Source organism: Protopterus annectens, chromosome 2.part2 (genome assembly GCF_019279795.1).
Source record: "Protopterus annectens isolate FY-2018-M chromosome 2.part2, PAN1.0, whole genome shotgun sequence".
NCBI classification, from domain to species: Eukaryota; Metazoa; Chordata; order Ceratodontiformes; family Protopteridae; genus Protopterus; species Protopterus annectens.
Genome location: NC_056730.1, coordinates 98,494,658 through 98,516,710, shown reverse-complemented (window position 1 = coordinate 98,516,710; position 22,053 = coordinate 98,494,658). Strand labels below are relative to the sequence as shown.

The following is a 22,053-nucleotide window of genomic DNA, read 5'->3' as shown; positions in this document are numbered from 1 at the left end:
GTTTGCCTCCTATTTTTGGGTCCATTTGTAATACAAGTGTGGTTTTCTGGGACAGTAATATGTTCATAGGTTCATAGGTAGGTACTAGGCTATTGGCCCTAGGGCCTATATAAGCCTAGCCAAAGTACCCTGGCTTTTGCCACCCAAGAAAATTATCTTCCTGTGCCACTGTTGAGCAGAGCCATAGAAGTGATCCCCAGGGTGAATTTCCTATCTCCCATCCAATCATCAAGATTTTTCTTGAACAGTGCTAATGAGGAGCTTTGTTTGATATAGATAGGTAGTTTGTTCCAGAGTATGGGAAGTCTCTGGGACAGGAATCTATCCCTCCAGCATGTTCTGTTTATTGTGGTGACGAGGTTTAGGTCCCTAGAGCATGTAGCTCATAGGGATTGGGATTTCATTAAGTGGAGCATGTCTAAAAGCTCTGGGTTTGACATAGCTTTGTGTGTTAGGCAGAGATCGCCTTTGAGTAGGCGATATACAATGGAGTAAAGCTGCAGTCTTTTGAGATGGTCTGCATAGGGCATCTCTTTGAGGCTGGTAATCCTCTTTGTGAGGTATTTCTGTGGCCTTTCCAGTTGTTGTAGATGCCTTGTGAGGTACATACCAAAAGGGGCACTGTACTCTATAATGGGTCTAATGAGTGATGAGTAGAGGGGAACAATGACCTCTTTTTTCCTGGATGAGAAACCTTTTGTGATGAGGTGTGCCACACAGAAGGATTTCCTGACTACTGTGGCGATGTGATTATCAAAGGAGAGACTCCTGTCCACCTGTGTCCCAAGGTCTCTTATCACACTTTCGGTGTTAAGTAGACTACCACCTATGTGGTAGTTCATGGGTACTGAGTTTTTACCAAAAGGAATGACAATGCACTTTTTGGCATTGAGCTTGAGGCCATGGCTTTGACACCAGGCATCTGTCTCAGCAAGGCCCTTTTGTAGGATGTCCACATCTTTTGGAGTTTTGATTATGGCTCCTAGTTTGCAGTCATCTGCGAACTTCGTTAGCCAAAGACCTTCTGTGTTGGCCTGTACTTCAGAGAAGTAGATACCAAACAGGAGAGGACCCAGGACTGAACCCTGTGGTACTCCACTTGTCATTGGTCTGAAGCTGGATTTGGAGTTTGCTACTTTCACAGTGTGGGTTCTGTCAGTGAGCCAGTTGGCAACCCATCTTGTGACATAGCAATTTATACCTAGTTTAGTGAGTTTATCTATAATTCCAGAGTGGGGGATGGTGTCAAATGCCTTGGCGAGATCTAGATAGGCTGTGTGAACCACCTTACCCTCATCTACGGCTTTGGTGACTGCTTCAAAGAAGTCTATCAGGTTTAGGAGACATGATCTGCCTTTTACAAACCCAAACTGGGTGGGGTCCTGAGTTTGGAGATTACCAATGTCATTGTTTATAAGTTCCATGATGATACGCTCCATAGCCTTGCAGACCAGGCTCGTTAGGCTAATTGGGCGGTAGTTTCCGGGGTCTGTGGTGGCTCCCCCTTTGTGGAGTGGGATAACTGTCACTGTGCGCCATTCAGTGGGCACATAGCCTGAGGTGGGGCTATGATTGAACATGGTACTTAGGTGGGGTGCCAGTTCGTTCTGTAGTTCATGTAGAACACAGCCTGGGATGTCGTCAGGTCTCATGGATGCTGTATTCTTGGCTTTGGATAGTGTATTTTTTTACCTGTGCAGCCGTGATTACAGGAACTTTGCATTCTTTTGGTATAGAGATGGGCCCTTTAGGGGATGACAGAGGGGTAAAGTTAGCACTGAACCTATCTGCCAGGATGTTGGCAATATCCGTTGGTTCTGTATATTTAGTGCCATTGTGCTGTAACTCGGAGCAGATCTGAGTGTTGCCATTGAGATTCTTGACATAGCTATAGAATGCTGTGTGGTTGTCTTTAGAGTCAGTGGCGATTTTGTTTTCATAACTAGCTTTGGAGGATTTTATGAGGGATCTCAGCTTCTTACTGAAGCTGACCAGGGAGTTTCTCCAATCATGAGATTTTACTCTTTTTTGCAACAGTTTCTTTCTTCTGTTGTAGAGTTTGTTTATGGCACGGGACCACCAGATTGACTTCCTTTTTTTGGAGGATAGCATCTTGGTTCTGTTAGGGATTGCACGATCCATGCATTCATGTAAGTACTTATAAAGTGCATTTGTGTAGGATTCAGCAGTCATACCTCTATTGTCCGTCAGCATGGGTGTCGTGAAGTTTGCCACTTCTGTCTTAAGAAGCATGAAGTTGGCTTTGGAGAAATGTTTTACTGTGGTTTCCCTAATGGGGTGTGGGGGATGGATGTGGATGTCTAGGGTGGTTAGCTTATGGTCGGATCTGACCAACGATGAACTGACCTCTGGTGTGGAGCACCAGTTGCCCATGTTGGTAATAACCAGGTCTAGGATATTGCTGCCCCTGGTGGAGGTGTGGATAAGTTGATCCATGGCATTGGAATTTATGAATTCCAGAAAACGTTGAGCACAAGAGTTGGTACACGAGTAATTTTCCCAGTTAATGGTAGGGTAGTTGAAATCGCCCATTATTAGGGTGTTAGGTTGTACCCTAATATTTTCCAGTGTATTAAGAAATTAGGAGTGGGAATCCTGGGGCATGGTGGGGGATCTGTAGCAAGCTACAATTTGGATTGAGGTTTTGTCCAGAGTTAGTTGCACTTGGATAATCTCAGATGCATTATGCTGAGCAACTAGCCTGGAGGTGTGGATATCCTTAATGAATATGGACACTCCTCTGCCTTTAGTGTTTCGGTCCAGGTTAGGTGGCCGAAAGGTGTGGTATGAATTATAGCCTGGTAATGCAGGGGTACTCTCTGGAGCCTTGAACCAGGTCTCTGTCACTGCACAGATGTTGATGTTCTACATTTTAAGGAGTGCCTCGAGAGAGTGCATTTTGAGGTTTAGACTTCTAGCATTGAGTAGCAATACCCTCAGATTCTTCTTGCCTATACCTGTTAGGGTGGTGAATTTGTCATTTGAACCTTGCCTAAAAAAGGCACTATAGGGATGGCTAGAGCCTTAGCCAGTATCCGGAATCCCAGGGGCGACAGGTGCAGGCCATCTCTGGCAAAGAATCGTGGCTTGTCGATCATGTCATCCCAGGCAGACAGATACTGGATCCCCTTAGAATGACACCAGAAGCTTAGCCAATTGTTGAAGTCAATCATTTTGTCCTTGTACTGTGGTATCATTCTGGCTGATGGCAGGATGCTACTCAGGGCTAGGGTCATACCTGCCTGGGCTACAGCTCCTCCATGTCCCTTTTCATGTAGTCCAAGGAGGTACGTCTCAGGTCATTCACACCAACATGGACAATGACAGAGTCATATTTGTACTTGTTGTGGAGTGACCTGAGTGCATGTGTTATGTGGTGGATCCTGGCACCCGACAGGCAGCTGACAGTAACTTTCTCCTTGTTTAGCCTGGTGAGTGGAACATCAGTGTGCCTGACTATAGAGTCACCTATGACTAGAGTGTTGGGTACGTTGTTATGCCTTATGGGCTGTGGTTGAGTGGCACACTGAGTTTGTGGGCTATGTGTCATTTGGGTTGTGTTGGGGGTGGAGGTTGGTAATGGCATATCAATGAAGAATGAAGTCAGAGACTAATGACAGACATTTGGGTTTCAGACTTCATACCCTTCCAAACTTCTTGCTAGTGCAAACATTGTTATTTTAGCCACTTTCTAAGTTTGTAGGAGCAGTACTTAAAACATGTCCCTGTGTTAGGGCCTTTGCCCCACATTTCTTTATGTCTTTGTCCAGATTTGTTGCTCTAAGAGGTTGAGAAGTATATAGGGGACACCAACATTGACATGCATGCATCTGTCCTATGAGCTCACTATTTGTAGGCCCCTCACATAGTGCAGTGGGTTTATATGGCTTAGGGTCTACTGCATAGTCTGGGGGGGAAACAGTATTTGGCAAGGTGTTTCTGTTGTTCCACATATCTGTTAGCTGTCTGCTGCTATCCTGGTATACCACTCCATTCCCTTGCATACATGGAGCAATACCATAGATAGGCTACCACAGTCTACTACCCCATTCAATTATTGTTAGGAAGAGTGACTTACCTTTTGCCTATAACAGTTGAGAAACAGTGATTGAGGGCTGACTCTGTCGAATGCATGCAGTACACAGCCTATAAATGGTAAGGTATAGGTAGTGTGTTGTCGCTGGCATCCATTTTACTGTGTGAGTTGGAGTGACGTGTCAGTTCCTGGGAAACTAGGTTGACAGTGCATGTGCTATGTATTGCCTTTTTGCCAAGGCCAGGGCACACTGGGCAGGTCTATGTCTTCCTACAGGGACAGGCTCAGGTGGTTCCTCCTCCAAGTCTTCCTGTGCCTATGGGGACCTTGGTAATGGTTGGGGGCTGTGTGTCCTTGTCTCTAATTTTCCTGCCGCAGCTGTTTCTGCAGGATCATATTGTGTAGCATGGCACATACTATGAACATGTGTGCACATGTGTCTGGAGAATACTGCAGGGCTCCACCAGATATGTTGAGGCAGCAGAACCGTGACTTGAGCAGCCCAAACACACGCTCTATGATGTTTCTAGTTTGTGCGTGTGCCTCATTATGGCATTCTTCACTTGGTGTGTGTGAATTTCTGATGGGAGTCATCATCCATGGTTCCAGTGTGTAGTCAGCATCCCCCAGTAGATGGCCATAAGGGATGCCCCCCCTGGCAAATGACTGGTACAGCTGTGATGCATGCCAGATGTGGGAGTCATGATAACTGCCAGAACTGCCAGCACACACGTTCATGATAATGCCCTGGGCATTGCACATGACCTTGCACTTGATGGAGTGATACCCCTTATGGTTGACATAGACTCTACCCACCCCACCAAGTGGTGCATATTGGTGGTCCTCTCCTCAGGGGTGTTGGGGAAATAAATTTGCTTACTGGCATGTGTTAACATGACATTCAGGAACTGGTGGAGTACTCTGGATGTGGATGCCTGTGAGACCCCATGATGTCCCCAGTAGGTCTTTGGAAAGTACCTGTAGCTAGTATTCTTAGGGCTACATATACCTTTGTTTCCACTCTGGGTCTGAGGTGAGGGTGGCAGAGCTCGGTGAGTTCCTGTTGTATGTCCCTTTCCACCCTGTAATGCTCTACTATCTCCAGCTCATGTACCCCCTGAAAGGTTACCCTGGGCCTGAACACTCTCCTCCTCCTCAGTCTGTACCTACTGTCAGCATCATCCTCATCTCCAATGAATCCAGCCTGTAGCACATAGAGATGTAGCAAAGAAGCAGCAGACCCTATCATTTTGTCAGTTAAACTTCCCAAATGTGCACTTCAATGGTGCAGAGTATGTGGGAAAAATCAGACTGAAGGGTGTATGCATACTTTATACAGGTGTGCTGCAGATGTAGCCTGTGTGATTGACTGATTATGATCCATTTCAGCTACAAGACTTTTCAGTGATGGCTTTCACTGAGCTAGTGTCAGTGGAACTGGGCTTATCAGGCAGTTAGACTTGATTGGTTTTCCCAGGCTATTTCCCCCTTTTTTTTTTTTTTTTTTATTTATTCCACTGCTAAGCCCTGTGGCTCTCCGCACAAAGCTGCAGCGCTAATGTAAACATTGCTCAGCAGAAAGGACCCTCCCCTGCACACTGACATGCTTAGCTTTTCTTTAACCAGCTAAAACACGTGCAGCTGGGCTGAGCAGACCCCCCCCCCGCTTAGCTGTGCTTAGCTGCTAAGCTCCAATTCACTTACAGAAGCCATGACACTCCCCCTTTTGACCTCAGGTATCTGCTCTGCCTACACCAACACAGTTGTAGCCGAACACAGTTAGTACCCAAGGACACTGTGGCTCTTTTTGCTATTCAATAAATCCGGCTCATTTACATACACCTAATTGCATATACTCTAGATACAGCACCACCACCAAGCCCTATCTTCTTAGCTACCACTATAACCTTCCATTGCATGACTGTTATGCTGGGCAGTATAATGGAATTACTTTGCCTACCTTGCATTAAACATGTTACGTATCTTAAATTAATTTTTTTGCAAAAATGAATTGATTGCATGCCGCTGCGCGCCACTTAAATGTGGGATATGTATTAAAAAAACAGTTTAATTTTTCATATGTTGTATCACTTTTATATGTCACTGGCCATAGTTTTGGCAATTTGCATGCCTACTGCACCTAATACATGCTTTTATTTCAGTTGTCACAGCCCCTGTTTTATTTTTACATTCAAGTACACGGTTAGTCACCCCAGTATATGTTTCCTGCAAACATGGCACCTACACGGATGTCTTTCTGCTTTCTGGATCATAAAATCATCTAATTTGCATGGCTTTCACCAGCAGATGAGGTGATTTGTATTCCACGATCACTTCCATGTCTGCACTGTGTCTGCAAGCTCGTGCACTCCCCTGGCTCTGTTTCCTAGATCGCCCTGAGGCCATGTTCCATGTTCGAGCCTTACCACTATTCCTACATGGAGAATCGCTCCGTGTAGGCTTTACTGAATTACCCCCATGGTTTTATTTTACCGTGTTTTCATTGAATCAATTTTGTCTTTTTCTCTAGTAGCGTGATATGGATACTTATCTATGAAAAATAGGAGTTCATTGAATCAGATTGTAAAGTGGTCTACCAAACTGATTGGCAAATAATACAAGTATTTTACATCTTTATATTTAAAACAGAAAGAATAACTAATTCAATCATAAAAGATGTGTCACATCTATTATGTTGTGAATTTCAGTTACTTCCATTAGGAAAGAGGTATATATTTCCAAGATGTAAAACAAAAAGATATAAGAATAGTTTTGTTCCAGCAGCAATTACATGAACGAATAATAAGAATTTTGCATCTTAAAAGATGTTTTAAAATCTTAATACAGCCTTAATTTCAGCACCTTGGCACTTTTTGGTTTAAATAGAGTGCAATACTGATTAAAAAATAGTAGAATGTTGAAGAACGTGCAATATATATCTGAGACTGATTTTCTTTTTTTTTCTTTTCTTTTTTGAATGGGTGTTAAATGTTAAATTTTTGTTATGTTTATTGTTATGTTCTTTTCTTCCTTATTGTATTTATGTGAATAATGAATGTTATGTCTGGACCAACGCTTAATCTTGTGACTGCAAAAAGAATTTACCTACGTGTATGAATAAATGGAATTGAATTGAACTGAATTGAAGTTAAACTTCAGAAAATGACAGAAGAATGGAATGCAAAACTGACAAAACATGGTATGCAATGACAATACAGCTCTCATGGCAGCAAATGGAGAAGAAGCTGAAAATTGGAATAAAATGGAAAAAAAGTGGAACAGGTTAACAGCTTTAGGTACCTGGGAGAGTTGGTTGAGGAGAACAGATGTCTAAATGGGAAGTCAGAGCTAGAATAAGAGATAAAAAATGTAAAACAGATTGGACACGCAGTATACTTCATAATACAGCAACTACTTATTAAATCTAAAATTTGTCCCTTTCATCTCATTTATAATCACTTCCTTGTCACATGATCAAATACATCCAATCCTTTCCGTCTCATCATGAACCTAATTTTATAAAGAAATAAAACACTAATATAACCAAAACATTAACCCAACCACTGGGGATGCACAAGCCAGTGCATTTCTTCCTGCCGGTCCCAAGCCCGGATAAATGGGTAGGGTTACGTTAGGAAGGGCATCCGGTGTAAAACCTCTGCCAAATAACATATGTGGACAACAATACAGATTTCCATACTGGATCGGTCGAGGCCCGGGTTAACAACGACTGCCACCAGTACTGTTAGCCAACAGGGTGCTGGCAGAAATTTGGCTACTGTTGGCCGAAGGAGAAGAAGGAGAAGAAGAGGGGGAAGGCATGCCTGAAAGCGGAAAGAGAGGAGGAAGGTTAGAAGTGAAATTGTGAGGGTAGGAACTTTGAATGTTGGCAGTATGACTGGTATAGGGAGAGAGAGATGGATGATATGATAGAGAGAAGGAAGGTTGATATATTGTGTGTGCAAGAGACCAGATGGAAGGAGCGTAAGGCCAAGTGTATAGCGGGTGGGTTGAAATTGTTCTATCATGGTGTGAATGGGAGGAGAAATGGGGTAGGGATTATCCTGAAGGAACAGTATGCCAAGTGTGTTTTGGAGGTGAAAAGAGTGTCAGAGTGATGTTTATAAAGCTGGAAATTGATGGTGTAATGATGAATGTTGTTACTGCATATACTCCGCAAGTTGGGTGTGCGATGGATGAGAAAGAAAAATTTTGGAGTGAGTTGGATGAAGTGGTGGTGAGTGTACCCAAGGGTGAGAGACTGGTGATTGGAGCGGATTTCAATGGGCATGCTGGTGAAGGGAACAGAGGTGATGTGGAAGTGATGGGCAGGTATGGTGTTAAGGAGAGGAATGCAGAAGGTCAGATGGTAGTGGATTTTGCAAAAAGGATGGACATGGCTGTGGTGAATATGTATTTTAAGAAGAGGGAGGAGCATAGGGTGATGTACAAGAGTGGAGGAAGATGTACACAGGTGGATTATATCCTATGCAGGAGGGTCAGTCTGAAGGAGATTGGAGACTGTAAAGTGGTGACAGGAGAAAGTGTAGTTAGGCAGCATAGAATGGTGGTCTGTAGGATGATGTTGGTGATCAAGAAGAGGGGGACAAGTGTGAGAGCAGTGCCAAGGATCAAATGGTGGAAGTTGAAAAAGGGTGATTGTGAAGTGGAGTTTAGAGAAGAGTTAAAACAGGCACTGGGGGGCAGTGAAGAGTTACTGAATAGATGGGTAACTACAGCAGAGATGGTAAGGGAGACAGCTAGAAAGGTGCTTGGTGTGACATCTGGACAGAGGAAGGAGGACAAGGAGACCTGGTGGTGGAATGAGGAAGTACAGGAGAATATACAGAGGAAGAGGCTGGCAAAGAAGAAGTGGGGTTGTTAGGGAGATGAAGAAAGTAGACAGGAGTATAAGGAGATGAGGAGCATGGCAAAGAGAGAGGTGGCGAAGGCTAAGGATAAGGCATATGGAGAGTTGTATGAAAGGTTGGACACTAAAGAGGGAGAAAAGGACCTGTACTGATTGGCTAGACAGAGAGACCGAGCTGGGAAAGATGTGCAACAGGTAAGGGCGATAAAGGTTAGTGAGGGAAACATACTCACAAGCGAGGAGAGTGTGTTGAGCAGATGGAAAGAGTACTTTGAGGGGCTGATGAATGAAGAGAATGAGAGAGAGAGAAGGTTGGATGATGTGGGGATAGTGAATCAGGAAGTGAAACACATTAGCAAGGAGTATGTCCGGACAGCTATGAAGAGGATGAAGAATGGTAAGGCTGTTGGTCCAGATGACATACCAGTGGAAGCATGGAGGTGCTTAGGAGAAATGGCAGTGGAGTTCTTAACCAGATTGTTTACTGAAATCTTGGAGAGTCAGAGGATGCCTGAGGAGTGGAGAAAAAGTGTTTTGGTACCTATTTTTAAGAATAAGGGTGATGTGCAGAGTTGTAGTAACTACAGAGGGATAAAACTGATCAGTCACAGCTTGAAGTTATGGGAAAGAGTAGTCGAAGCTAGGTTAAGAAGGGAGGTGAAGAGTAGAAATCAGCTTTATGGTTTCATGCCAGGAAAGAGCACTACAGATGTGATGTTTGCTCTGAGACTGTTGATGGAGTAATATAGGAAAGGTCAGAAGGAATTGCATTGTGTCTTTGTGGACTTGGAGAAAGCATGTGACAGGGTGCCTAGAGAGGAGTTGTGGTATTGTATGAGGAAGTCAGGAGTGGCAGAGAAGTATGTAAGAGTGGTACAGGATATGTATGAGTGTAGTGTGACAGTGGTGAAGTCTGCAGTGGGAGTGACAGATCCATTTAAGGTGGAGGTGGGATTACATCAAGGATCAGCTCTGAGCCCTTTCCTATTTGCAATGGTGATGGACAGGTTGACAGACAAGATCAGACAGGAGGCCTCATGGACTATGATGTTTGCAGATGACATTGTGATCTGTAGTGAGAGTAGGGACCAGGTTGAGGAGACCCTGGAGAGGTGGAGATTTGCTCTAGAGAGGAGGTGTGAGGAATGAAGGTCAGCAGGACTAAGACAGAATATCTATGTGTGAATGAGAGGGAGAATAGAGGAATGGTGAGGATGCAGGGAGTTGAGTTGGAGAAGGTGGATGAGTGTAAGTACTTGGGATCAACAGTTCAAAGTAATGGTGAGTGTAGAAGACAGGTGAAGAAGAGAGTACGGGGAGGGTGGAGTGGGTGAAGAAGAGTGTCAGGAGTGATTTGTGACAGACGGGTACCAGTAAGAGTGAAAAGGAAGGTCTACAAGAGGGTAGTGAGACCAGCTATGTTGTATGGGTTGGAGACGGTCGCATTGACATAAAGGAAGGAGTCAGAGCTGGAAGTGGCAGAGTTAAAGATGTAGTGGGTATGACAAGGATGGACAGGATTAGGAATCAGTATATTAGAGGGTCAGCTCAGGTTGGACGGTTTGGAGACAAAGTCAGAGAGGTGAGATTGCGTTGGTTTGGACATGTGCTGAGGAGGGATGATGGGTATATTGGGAAGAGGATGCTAAGGATGGAGCTGCCAGGTAAGAGGAAAACAGGAAGGCCTAAGAAAAGGTTTATGGATGTGGTGAGAGAGGACATGCAGGTGGTTGGTGTGACAGAGCAATATGCAGATGACAGGAAGAAATGGAAACAGATGATCCGCTGTGGTGACCCCTAATGGGAACAGCCGAAAGAGAAGAAGAAGAAGATTATGAAACATGTTTAAAATTTTTCATGGTAACCTTTTTTCTTTAAACTTACATAACACAACTTAACCTTTTATTTTTCAAAAGTCCTAGGAGGGTGGAGTGTTGGAAAGCAAACTGAAGTACCATGAACTTGTTTGGCATTTAAATTTAAATGCTAACAAATTACAGGGTTTAGATGATGCAGCTTCAGTTTCTAGCATTTTAAAGCTAAGATCAGTAAAGTTATAGTGTTTTTTTAAATAATATCTTTTTATTGAGTTTTTCCTCAGGTGGATGGTGGGTGTTGGAGGTGTGGTGGGGAGGAGGTAGGTGGCTTGCATTTTCAGAGTGTGGTGAGTTGGTGTACTTTGAGGATTCCCTCTGAAGGAAGGGGTATTGGGTAGGCAGATGGTTGTTGCTGGAGGTCTTTTTTTTTTCACCTGGGATGCAGGATCTGGGTTGTCCGGATATTGTACAGCCTTGTTGGGTTTGATTCTGGTAGCTGTCTGGGGGGCAGTTGGTAGCAGGTGGAGGTTGGGGTCTGGGCCAACTGTGTTTGAAGCACTGAGTGTTGTAGTACGGGTTGGGGAACTGGGGGGTGGGATCTTTGGAGAGGGGATAGGAGCATGTTACATGGAGGGGAATGGAGGTTGTGGGAGCAATGCATGTGGAGTGGTGTTTTGGAGGAGGGATGGAGTTTGGGGAGGGCAGGGGATGATCAATTTATGTAATCTTGTATTGATGATAAATATAGAGGGGAATATATAATGTGTATGGTGTTTGCAACAGGAAATATGTTGATGTGGCTTGCTTTCTTTTACATGGATGTGGGTTCGCCTGTGTTTTGGGTGGCAGTTTGATAGACGTGGCCTGCAATTGCAGCTAGCCTAGTACTTAACTATGAAATATGAACCTATGGAAAATAGCATTTGACTTAGTATTTTGAGCACTTTCTGATACTTGACAATTCACTGACTTGAATTATCAAACATGTGACTGCCTCCCTGTATGTTTTTATAGCACAATGGATGTAACTCAAGGCATTCCTCTTACAAAAGTGACTGCTACCAGAATTCTAGCCTACATGTTTAATATTGGATGCTTCTCATGTTTCCAAGGCGAACCTTTGCTGCATTACATTTTAACCCCCCTAAAGATGAAGGTTACCTCTAAGTGGTCTAAAATGCAGAGAACCTTACAAGAAAAGTTTCATGGAAGGTAAAGAAGCAAGATGAAAATGCAAATGTATGCCTGTGAGTCATCATGCACATTAGTATTAATCATTGTCATCATGCCACCTAGAGCCGATGTTTGTTCCATCAAGTGGCTAGACTGCGATAAGCTGAACTGCTGCAGAAGGATAAGTTATACTCAAAGCATTGTAAAGTATAGAAACATTCTAGAATGATGAGGAATGTAGAAGAATTGAGCATGACATTTGTTTTCTAAACTGAAACTTTGTGTACGTTAGCAACATAATAGTACAATAACCCTCAGGGTGGAATGCTACCCTAATGGGGCAATCCTTTTTGATATTGTCTTTTATTTATTTATAGTTGCTGTTTTTTTATAATTGCAGCTTGTAATGAAACTATTGTTGCTGCTTTGTCTATTTAAGATAAAGAGGCAATTTTCAAGTTCGAAGTTCACAGTGTGCCTCTGAAAAGGGCATGAAACATTTGTTTCATGTGCTGCATAGTTTTACCCTTTTGCAATATCTCTTTACACGGAGAATGCTCTTCACCCATCTATCTCAAAAAAGCATTTGTAGCAGCTTTAAGGAAAAAGTAAAGCCATTCACAGCATGACTTAAGAGAGAAAAATTTGATGAGACTCACAGGCAGCTAGGATATGGACTGGGGGTGTGTGATTGAGGTTCACGGAAAAGAATGGGAACGAAAGAATGGCAAACGTAACACAGAAATAGGAAAGATACAACTGGCAGGTCTCTGCTCAAAACACTATGAGCGTTTTATATTTTTGTGAAACATACCAGGAAGAAGAGTAAATAAATCACAATACTGCACATAAGGAGTACTGTGTATTCACGTGCCCTGTAATATGTCTTCTTTCAAAATATTTTAACAAAATGACTGAAAAATGTTTGATCAGCACTAAAAAAATGCTTCATCCACAAGAATATTGAGGAACATTGCTTTTGCACAGTTTTTAAAAGACAGCATTCTTAACCACCTAAAAGTGTTAATGAATGATGAGTTGCATTGAAATGGGCATCAGCAGAGCCATATGTGTAATGTACATGTGCATATTTTAAGGGAATATACATCATGTGATAAGCTATCCTATATCATTATACATACTAAAAATAAATGCTGATAAACCTGAAAAAAAATATTTAATGGGATCAATTAGAGGTTAAGCTCAAATACTATCAATCTTTGTATAGCTTTGGTTATCTATGCTCTTAATATTCTGTCTTTGGGTTCAGACATTTTGGATTAAATAACCTTACTTCTAGCACTCCTTTTATTGATAAAGTTAGAGTGAATGCAATTACTATTAAACAACCTGAATCCAGGAGACTCCATAGCACTGAAATGACTATTGTTATGGTTGTAAATTAGTGATAAGTCAATGTTTCTGTCTTCTGGTGGTCCTCTTTGATTATTTATTTATTCTTGTTTTTGTTGATTGGGGCACAGCCCCTCTACTGTGGAGGCCTGGGGAGAAAAGCCCCAGTAACAAAATAGGCAATTTTATACAACGGACAAAAAACTAAAGCATAAAGTTATACTGTGGATATGCAATAAATAAAAGGCAGCTATATTACAGATAAAGTATAATGAAGAAAATATAGTGTCATTATGTATTACTACATGAGAAATTAGCATACACAATGAGGTATTAAAATGTCAATTTACAATTTTACATTTATGGGTAGGAGAAAATGAGAGAGAGGTGGTTCGGGGAATATGACTAGAAAACAGAGTGTAGGTGAGATAAGAGTAGACAGCAGAGTGTAGGTGAGGAAATGTGAGTAATGCACATATTTGTTAACTGATATAGAGAAAAAGAAAGTTGTACTATAGTGAAGCTGAGGAAGATGTGGGAGACAGTGAGTATTAGATAAAGTTTTTATTGTGGGGGAAAAACTTGTCAGAGTGTAAGTAAATACAGTAGAAATAGCAGTAAGGGCAAAGGGATAGAAGCATACCGCTCAATTTCTTGCAGCAGGAAATCTGGACAAAGCTTAAAAATGGGGGGATGAAGGCTCAAAATAGGGACCATTTTTAAATAATGCTTTAATAAACATAGAAACTTGCTAGAATAAGAGGATTTGTGTTACCAAGCATTTTCTGAAGGGGAAAGAGGATACCTCTGCCTGGTTCCTCTGTTCAAATACAACTTATCATTGAGGAACCCAACCACTTTAATTTTAGCCTTAGATCCCTTACATAGCCTCCTAATTAACCCTATTATTATATCAGGGAATGCAAATGCTTCCAATGCCCTACTCACAAAATCCTTTCTTACTCTGTTGAATGCTTTCTCTGCATCAAAACCCACCAACAACAGTGGGATTTTCTTACATTCTGCTTCCCTATGGATTATCATTGTTCTACTATGTTAAATGTTTGCTTCATAGGTTCATATGTTGGTACTAAGCTATCCACCCTAGGGCCTATACAAGCCTAGCCATAACAATTCACTTCACCTTTACAGAAACAAACTGATCCATATCTATCAATTTTGGCAACTCCATTGTCATTGTTTTAGCTATTATAAATGGAAACAGTCTATAATCATAGTTTTAAAGTTGAAATGGACCTATATGAAGATGGGTCTGATAGGTCTTTACCATCTTTAGGTACTACAGTCACCACAGCTTTTTCAGGATGTTGGTGCTTCACCACCTTTTTAAATAATTTGAAAACCTTCCAGATCTTTATAACTTTCTTTCCTTTTAGCTTGCAAACTTCCACTGGAATACTACCTATTCCTGAAGACTTTCCTGTAGATTGATTATATATCACTGTTTTATCTTACCTCCTCCTATCTTAACTGTTAATTATTGAGCCTCATCTACCTCTAACCTAAGGTTGTCAGGGAGAGTGCCAGCTGTATACATTTGGGGTTGGTTATTTACTAGGATCCAGTCTAGGATACTTTCCCTGTTGGTTGGTTTATTTATCCTAGTGGGAGATGTTATGGTCTGTTTAAACCCAGATAAGTTTATGGGAGTGAGGGGGGGGGGTCAGAAGAGCAGGGGTGCCAGTCAATGTTAAAGTCACCTAGAACTATGGTTTCTTGGGGATAGGTATAGGATAGCCAGTACAGGATATCTTCTAGGGTATTTCTGCTGGTTAATCTGTAATTTGGTTATGAGGAGTTCTGTATTATTGAATTGGGGTGGTTGAACGGTGTCTCTATTAACAGTTAGAGTATTTTGTAAAGGACTGCTATCCCTCCTCCTTTCCTTGTGGCATGGTCTAACCGGTGGATATTATTTCCTGGGGGTAGTATCTCTTTGTCTGTAGTACTGGGTTTTAGCCAGGTTTCCGTAAGACACATTATGTCTGGGGAGTGGGTTGCTAGGAGGGCGTGTAGGTTGGGAATCTTATTGTTAATGCTTCTAATATTTAGGTGAAATGCTAGGATGGAACTAGTGGGAGAGAAGAAGGGTAGTCTGACTGTGGGGGTTGTGATGGAGGGGTCAAGGTTATTGCGTGTGGGTGGGCCAGGGTTGGGATGGATGTCTCCATGTGTTGTTAGGTAATAGTGACAGGATATTCTAAGCTTTAGGAGTTTGTTTATGAGTTTTATATAGTCTTTGTCTTTAGTATTGTGTTCAGTAGCTTTACAGGGGTGATGTTTTATTGAGGGTGCTATGTTAGGTCTGCTGGGGATGCCAAAGTGTTTGGTGTTATGTGTAAAGGTGTGTGTGTCTGTTTGACCGTTTGGGTAGTGAATACTGCTGTCAAGTGTTTGTAGGCAATAAGAAGATAAAATAGAAACAGTAAAGGCATTAGGGTGATTAGTATTTTTTCACTTGGTTGCATTTTGTTAGGGGGGCAGCCCAATTGTGATGGATGACTATGCTAACAGGCTTTGGAATAATGGAAGCGAAAGAAGTGGTTGCAAGGGTAGGGCAGTTCAATGATTGGTGTTCAACAAGTGGGGAGTAGCTAAGTCTGGTTTAAATGTAGCACTAGTGGGGGTGGGTGGGAAATGGGGGCAGGGAGCAGAGTGGAACGGGGCTAATACAAACTCCAAGTATTTCCCTGGGCTTACTTGTTTTCTTTTTACACCAGGGTAATCTTTTTTCCTGTGATTTTACTGGTTTCTAATCTTTTTTCCTGTGACTTTACTGGTTTCTTCTCACACCAACTATATGGACTAATGTAAGCTCCAGATTATACACTTGCAGAATTAATGAAGAGCTGCAGGGTATAATTTCTGGGCTAGGTGAAGGGGAACAAGGTAAACGTACTGTGTTCAGGGTATATTTGTTGGGTGTAGGAAATTAGTTAATAGGGGTACAAACTAGCAAAGTTACTAGCATAAAGGGAGCCAAATTACAGTGGGGAGGGGGGGGGCAGCCTAAAGTTGCCTTTAGACCCAGCTCAGCATTACACAGTACATAGGTAGAGTGATTTGGTACTAGTGCAATTTATGGTATTAACCTTATCCAAATTGCAGGTCAGACTTCAGAGACTTGTGTCAGGGTAAAGTTTGTCAGGGTGACATCCTTTCAGGCAGGAGTGTCTTAAACTGGGGTAGTTTGAGGGGGGACTGCCTAGAAACAAAACATGAATTATGAATAAGACCTTATCAGCACTTATAACTAGTCACCAGACAAGCAGGTATCACAGTGTCTTAAACTATGTGTTATATGGTAATTCAGATGCTCTGTACAGCTACGAAGCTCTGTATATGCTTCTTGTCTACACCAATGGTCTACAAACAGTTAGAACGTAACTCTATCTTTATACACTATTAACTTTATAAACTACTCTTGCAAACATGCTCAAATGCAGGCAATAATTGTTAAAGTTCTCTTTACAAAGCCATTTCCTTGTTTTATGCTGGATATTTAAGCTAGGTACCGGACGGCAGCTTTCAAGTCTGTGTAAGCAGCTCTGTAATCAGATATCTTTGCTCAGTACTTATTTAGCTGATTTTCTTGCATACAAATTGTTGCTGAATATTTAAACTAGGTGCTGGACAACAGCTACCAAGTCCATTTAAGCAGCACTGTAATCAGATATTGTTACATAGTAAATATTTAGCTGCTTTTCTTACTAAATATAACATAGTTTAAACATGTAGCTAAGTGGGCCAAGAGCGGACATGTAGTGAGCAATTGAGTTATCAGTTCTAATTAACACAGCGCAATACTGTTCAATCTCTGATACATTTGCATTTAAAACCACGTGGAGCTCAATCTCAGTGCCTAGGTTCGTACGAAATGCTATCATGCCAGAATACACTAAAACATTGTCCGAGTACGTTTCACATGAAATGCAGCTTGATTACATTAAATACCAAGTTTTAACACATTTTAAAGTGTAATACAGAAAAAAGGTAGCATACCAAGTGTAATAGCAGGCTGCCTACTGGGTCAGGGACTTTGAAAATCATAGTTTCAGAGACAGTATTAGACACCTCGTATACGTGGTGCAACAGGGAGGCGTCAAGGGGCTAATACAAACTCCAAGTATTTCTCTAGGCTTACTTGTTTTCTTTTTACACCAGAGTAATCTTTTTTCTTATGATTTTACTGGTTTCTAATCTTTTTTCCTGTGCCTTTACTTGTTTCTTCTCACACCAAATATATGGACTAATGTAAGCTCCAGATTATACACTTGCAGAATTAATGAAGAGCTGCAGGGTATAATTTTTGGACTAGGTGAAGGGGAACAAGGTAAACATACTGTGTTCAGGGTATATTTGTTGGGTGTAGGAAATTAGTTAATAGGGGTACAAACTAGCAAAGTTACCAGCATGAAGGGAGCCAAATTACAGTGGGGGTGGGGGACAGCCTAACGGTGCCTTTCGACCCAGGTCAGCATTACAAAGTACATAGGTAGAGTGATTTTGAACTAGTACAATTTATGGTATTAACCTTATCCAAATTGCAGGTCAGTCTTCAGAGACTTGTATCAGGGTAAAGTTTCTCAGGGTGACATCCTTTCAGGCAGGACACTGTTAAACTGGGGTAGTTTGAGGGGGACTGCCTTATCCAAATTGCAGGTCGGACTTCAGGGACTTGTATCAGGATAAAGTTTCTCAGGGTGATGTCCTTTCAGGCAGGAGAGTCTTAAACTGGGGTAGTTTGAGAGGGACTGCCAAGTGTAATAACAGGCTGCCAACTGGGTTAGTGAGTACCAGATTCTTATGAGTAAAGTTTTCAAACATCGAACGTTTCAACGGAGATCGCCGTAAGGAATTCTTCCCTTCACTTCAATGTAGCCCAACATGAAGGGAGCCAAATTACAGTGGGGGGCAGCCTAAAGGTGCCTTTAGACCCAGGTCAGCATTACACAGTACAAAGGTAGAGTGATTTGGTACTAGTACAATTTATGGAATTAACCTTATCCAAATTGCAGGTCGGACTTCAGAGACTTTTATCAGGGTAAAGTTTCTCAGGGTGATGTCCTTTATACCCCATACAAAACCAAGCAGGCAATTATAGCCCTTAAAGTGAGAAAGTTTGACTACTCCCCAGAACATAGTCAATATATGGTCTTGCTGCTTAGAAAACAAGAGGTAGACAGGCAGGTGGTATTGTGTAGATATCTACACTCCCACAAAAAGATCAATACAGCACAAGAAATCACTGAAGCCTTTAGAGTGTCTTATGCTCTCCTATAGTCAGAAACAGGTATATATTATAAGTTCAAAGTCTGAAAACTTTGAATCTCATATGGTCGACTCCATATGAGTGAAGTTTTCAAAAATCGAACTTAAAATGTAAACAAAGTAAAAACAAAAAAACCTACCTGAATGCTCTATGCAGGGGGGTAAGCCCCACTGCACCTTCCACACTCCCCGCTACTTAAATATACCAACTCTGAGATCACACTACATTGAAGTGAAGAGAAGAATTCCCTATGAAGATTTCCGTTGAAACGTTCGATGTTTGAAAACTTCGCTCATATGATGTAGATCATATGAGATTCAAAGTTTTCAGACTTAAAATGTTTAATATAGACCCTCAGAAACAGAGGAAAGGGTTTCTTCATTAGAGGAAATTTCAGATTTTTTTTACATTCTGTATCCTTGCCCAAACTACAGCAAGATTAGGCAGATACTCTGGTCACATCTTTTATATCTTATCTGACTTAGAACTATATAGTCTTGCAGCCAGAATAAAGGCCTTTGGGGAGCTGATACTGGCTGAAAAAAAGCTGTCTGACATCACCGCTTAATACATTGTTTAGGGGGCATTACAGTAGTATTTGATGAGCTCCAGGGAAATCACGCTATCCCCTTCACAAATCTAACAATCTTAAGAACTATCATTGATGCAGCTAGGAAAGGCTTCCATATTGCTCATTAGTAAACGGAGGCACTGGCACCCTTGGTCATATGCTACACTGAATACTCTGTGAACTTATCTTAACTTGTGTTACTGGGAACAATAGACAGCAGATGATAACTTCTGCCCATGGGAAGATATTAGTAGGGCATATTTGCTTCCCCAGCATCGAAATGGCTTTTAAACCACATCGATAAACAAACTGAAAACCAAAAAGATATCTAAAATCCAAAAAAAAAGTGACAGACTAAGATGGGTTAATTGGATTTTAGATACAAGAACAGGCAAAAGAGGTAGTGTGTGGTCAATAAGTATGATAAATGGTATTCTTATTACATTAAAACTTTGCCTCACAGATAAATACAGGCTTAAGTGGAAAGATAATGTTCTACTCAGACTGATAAATGTGACTGGACACAAATTTTGTTAATCCCTAAAGCTGGCTACTAAGGCTCAAAAATTTGGGGATTTTGGTCAGAAATGCTAATTTAAATATTGTCACTAGGGATCAAAAACATTCCCCAGTGTTTCTACCAATTGTTGAAGATGTAAAGTTGATGCTTTTGGAGATTGATCCCACATTTTCTGGGACTGTCCAGTCCTAAAGGATTTTAAAAATTCCTTACAGTCAATTTGTGATTTTATTTCATCTGACAAATTTACAGTATTGAAGTAAGACTTTATTGTGTGGTATCTTTATACTTTTTAATTTGGTTCACCTGACTTTAGGATGTTGAATTTGATAATGCTGGGCGCTAAAAAATGCATTACAAAAAAAATGAAAAGCCATGGAGCCTCCCTTACTTAGAAACTTGTACTGGTATTAGATTAATTATATTTATTGGAAACACCTCTGAAAGGTACTAATAAATGTTTATCGATTAGACGATAAATGGTCTAGCTGGCAAAGGTATCAGAAATAAGTAGTTTTTCATCAGGTTTAGTGTTTCACTATCACTGGTACTCACATTTACTTTCTTCATTATGGCAAATACAGTATACAGTGTGACTAAATATTCTTTATAATGTTTTGTTATTGTTGGCTTTTTTGCTAAGAACCTTGCTATTCTTCATTATTAAAGTTATTTAAATTTAAATAAAGATGTCTATAGGCTCTTTATATTAGATTATTCATCATTACACTATTTGTACTTGTAAATGTGTTAAAATAAACTGCTGGCAAGAAAAATGTTTGCATTCTCTGATCCATTTTGTATAAATAACAAACAAAAAATATAGTTACCAAATAGGAGGAAATGAATGCATGCAGATACATACCACTCTTTAGAAATGCCGTGATTCATTTTTGTGTGGGACTAGTGTTACTTTTTATTTGAATTTGTGGAAATCTTCTTCTCCTTAGGTTTCCCACTAAGCCAAATGAAGTACCTTAAGCAAATTCCTAAAACAACTACCAACTTTACTGCATGAAATTAATGTATAAGGCTGTAGTCTTACCAGGGAGAAATGTCTGGTCTGTATCATTATTAACCCACTTCCAATCCAGAGAAAATAGTTCAGGTTCTTTATACCATTCAATCACATATGCTTTAACTGTTTTGTTAGGAGCCAACCATTTCACCAGAAAGCGTTTATTTTGAATAGATGTCTGAACATCACCAACATGTGGGAGTGCTGTAAGATAAGTAAAACATTTGAAAGCAAAAGATGAGTACATTACATTGACAGTTCACATAAAAAAGAAATATAAAGCAGCAGTGATGCTGGATTCCTAATATCTATTTCCTATAGCCAATATAACAATGAAAGTTATTTACACATTTATTGTATTTAACTGTTTTCTTCACTTGATTCCCTATTACCCAAAACAGAAATGTCTCTCTATAAGGGCCTTGGTGTCTTATGTAATGTGAGTTACTCCACAGATAAACAACTGAATGGGAGAACTACCTTTGAATATTGCTGTTGCTCTGACTTAAGCTCTGTTTACACAATGCATAACTGAATAAAGACATGCCAGATGAGAAAAGAAGGGTCATAACTCTGTTGTTGCAATTTACAACATGCACATGCCCCCCACCATGTGCCATTATATAGAAACACATACACACCAACATTCAGACATTCCACCTTCTCCTACCCTAGTTACTTCCCCTAGATGGAATAATTGCACTATTACTTGCAAATAAAAGGTTAAAATATACCATTTTTTTACCTCACAAAGTGTTTTCAATGGTTTCCTGAGGTACCCCCCAGTACCTGGGACTTCATCTGTGAAGGAATCCCTGTTGTAAGTGGCACCTCATTTATGCTTCCATGAGGGATTCTATCATCAGTGATACGTCTGTATTTATGACACAGTCATTTATCCCTGCAGGACTTATCTGAGCAGGGATAGCCAAAGATATAATGTTGGGGGTTGTATTTGACCTGCGATGATCCATCTCCCTAGAAGTGAGTTCACAAGCAGAAGTACATATTTGGCCATCTGCTATGCCACTAAAGCTTATTCTCCTGTTTGCTGGTACAAAATAATCTGGTAACTTGGAATGTTTTGTTTGGTCAGCATGTCATTTCAAGCATCATCACCAACATCAACTGTGTGCATCAGGCAACCTGTACCAGACGTGAACTGACCTACTTTCATCAGAACTGTACTCTCATGACAAGACATAGTGTCTCACTGAAATAGTACCTTTCATGTACTTAAACTGTTCGCTGTCACTGTTCTTCTAACACCTGGTTTTGATAGTTCTGATATTTATCAAAGAGTCCCGGTCAAAAACAGTACTTCTGTGGCTTCATTAATTGCATTGTTATAAGGCAGGAACTGACTTATGAGCTGAAATGA

The 22,053-nt window shown here is 41.1% G+C and overlaps 1 protein-coding gene across 1 annotated transcript in view; it reads right to left on the bottom strand.

Moving 5' to 3' along the window:
* Nucleotides 1-22,053, bottom strand: part of LOC122795553 (interleukin-31 receptor subunit alpha-like) — a 1,451,325-nt gene that overhangs the window by 261,305 nt on the left and 1,167,967 nt on the right. The window contains exon 11 of the mRNA XM_044063779.1: nucleotides 20,700-20,876. Within this exon, the coding sequence (XP_043919714.1) occupies nucleotides 20,700-20,876 (177 nt within the window). The remainder of the gene's footprint in view (nucleotides 1-20,699; nucleotides 20,877-22,053) is intronic.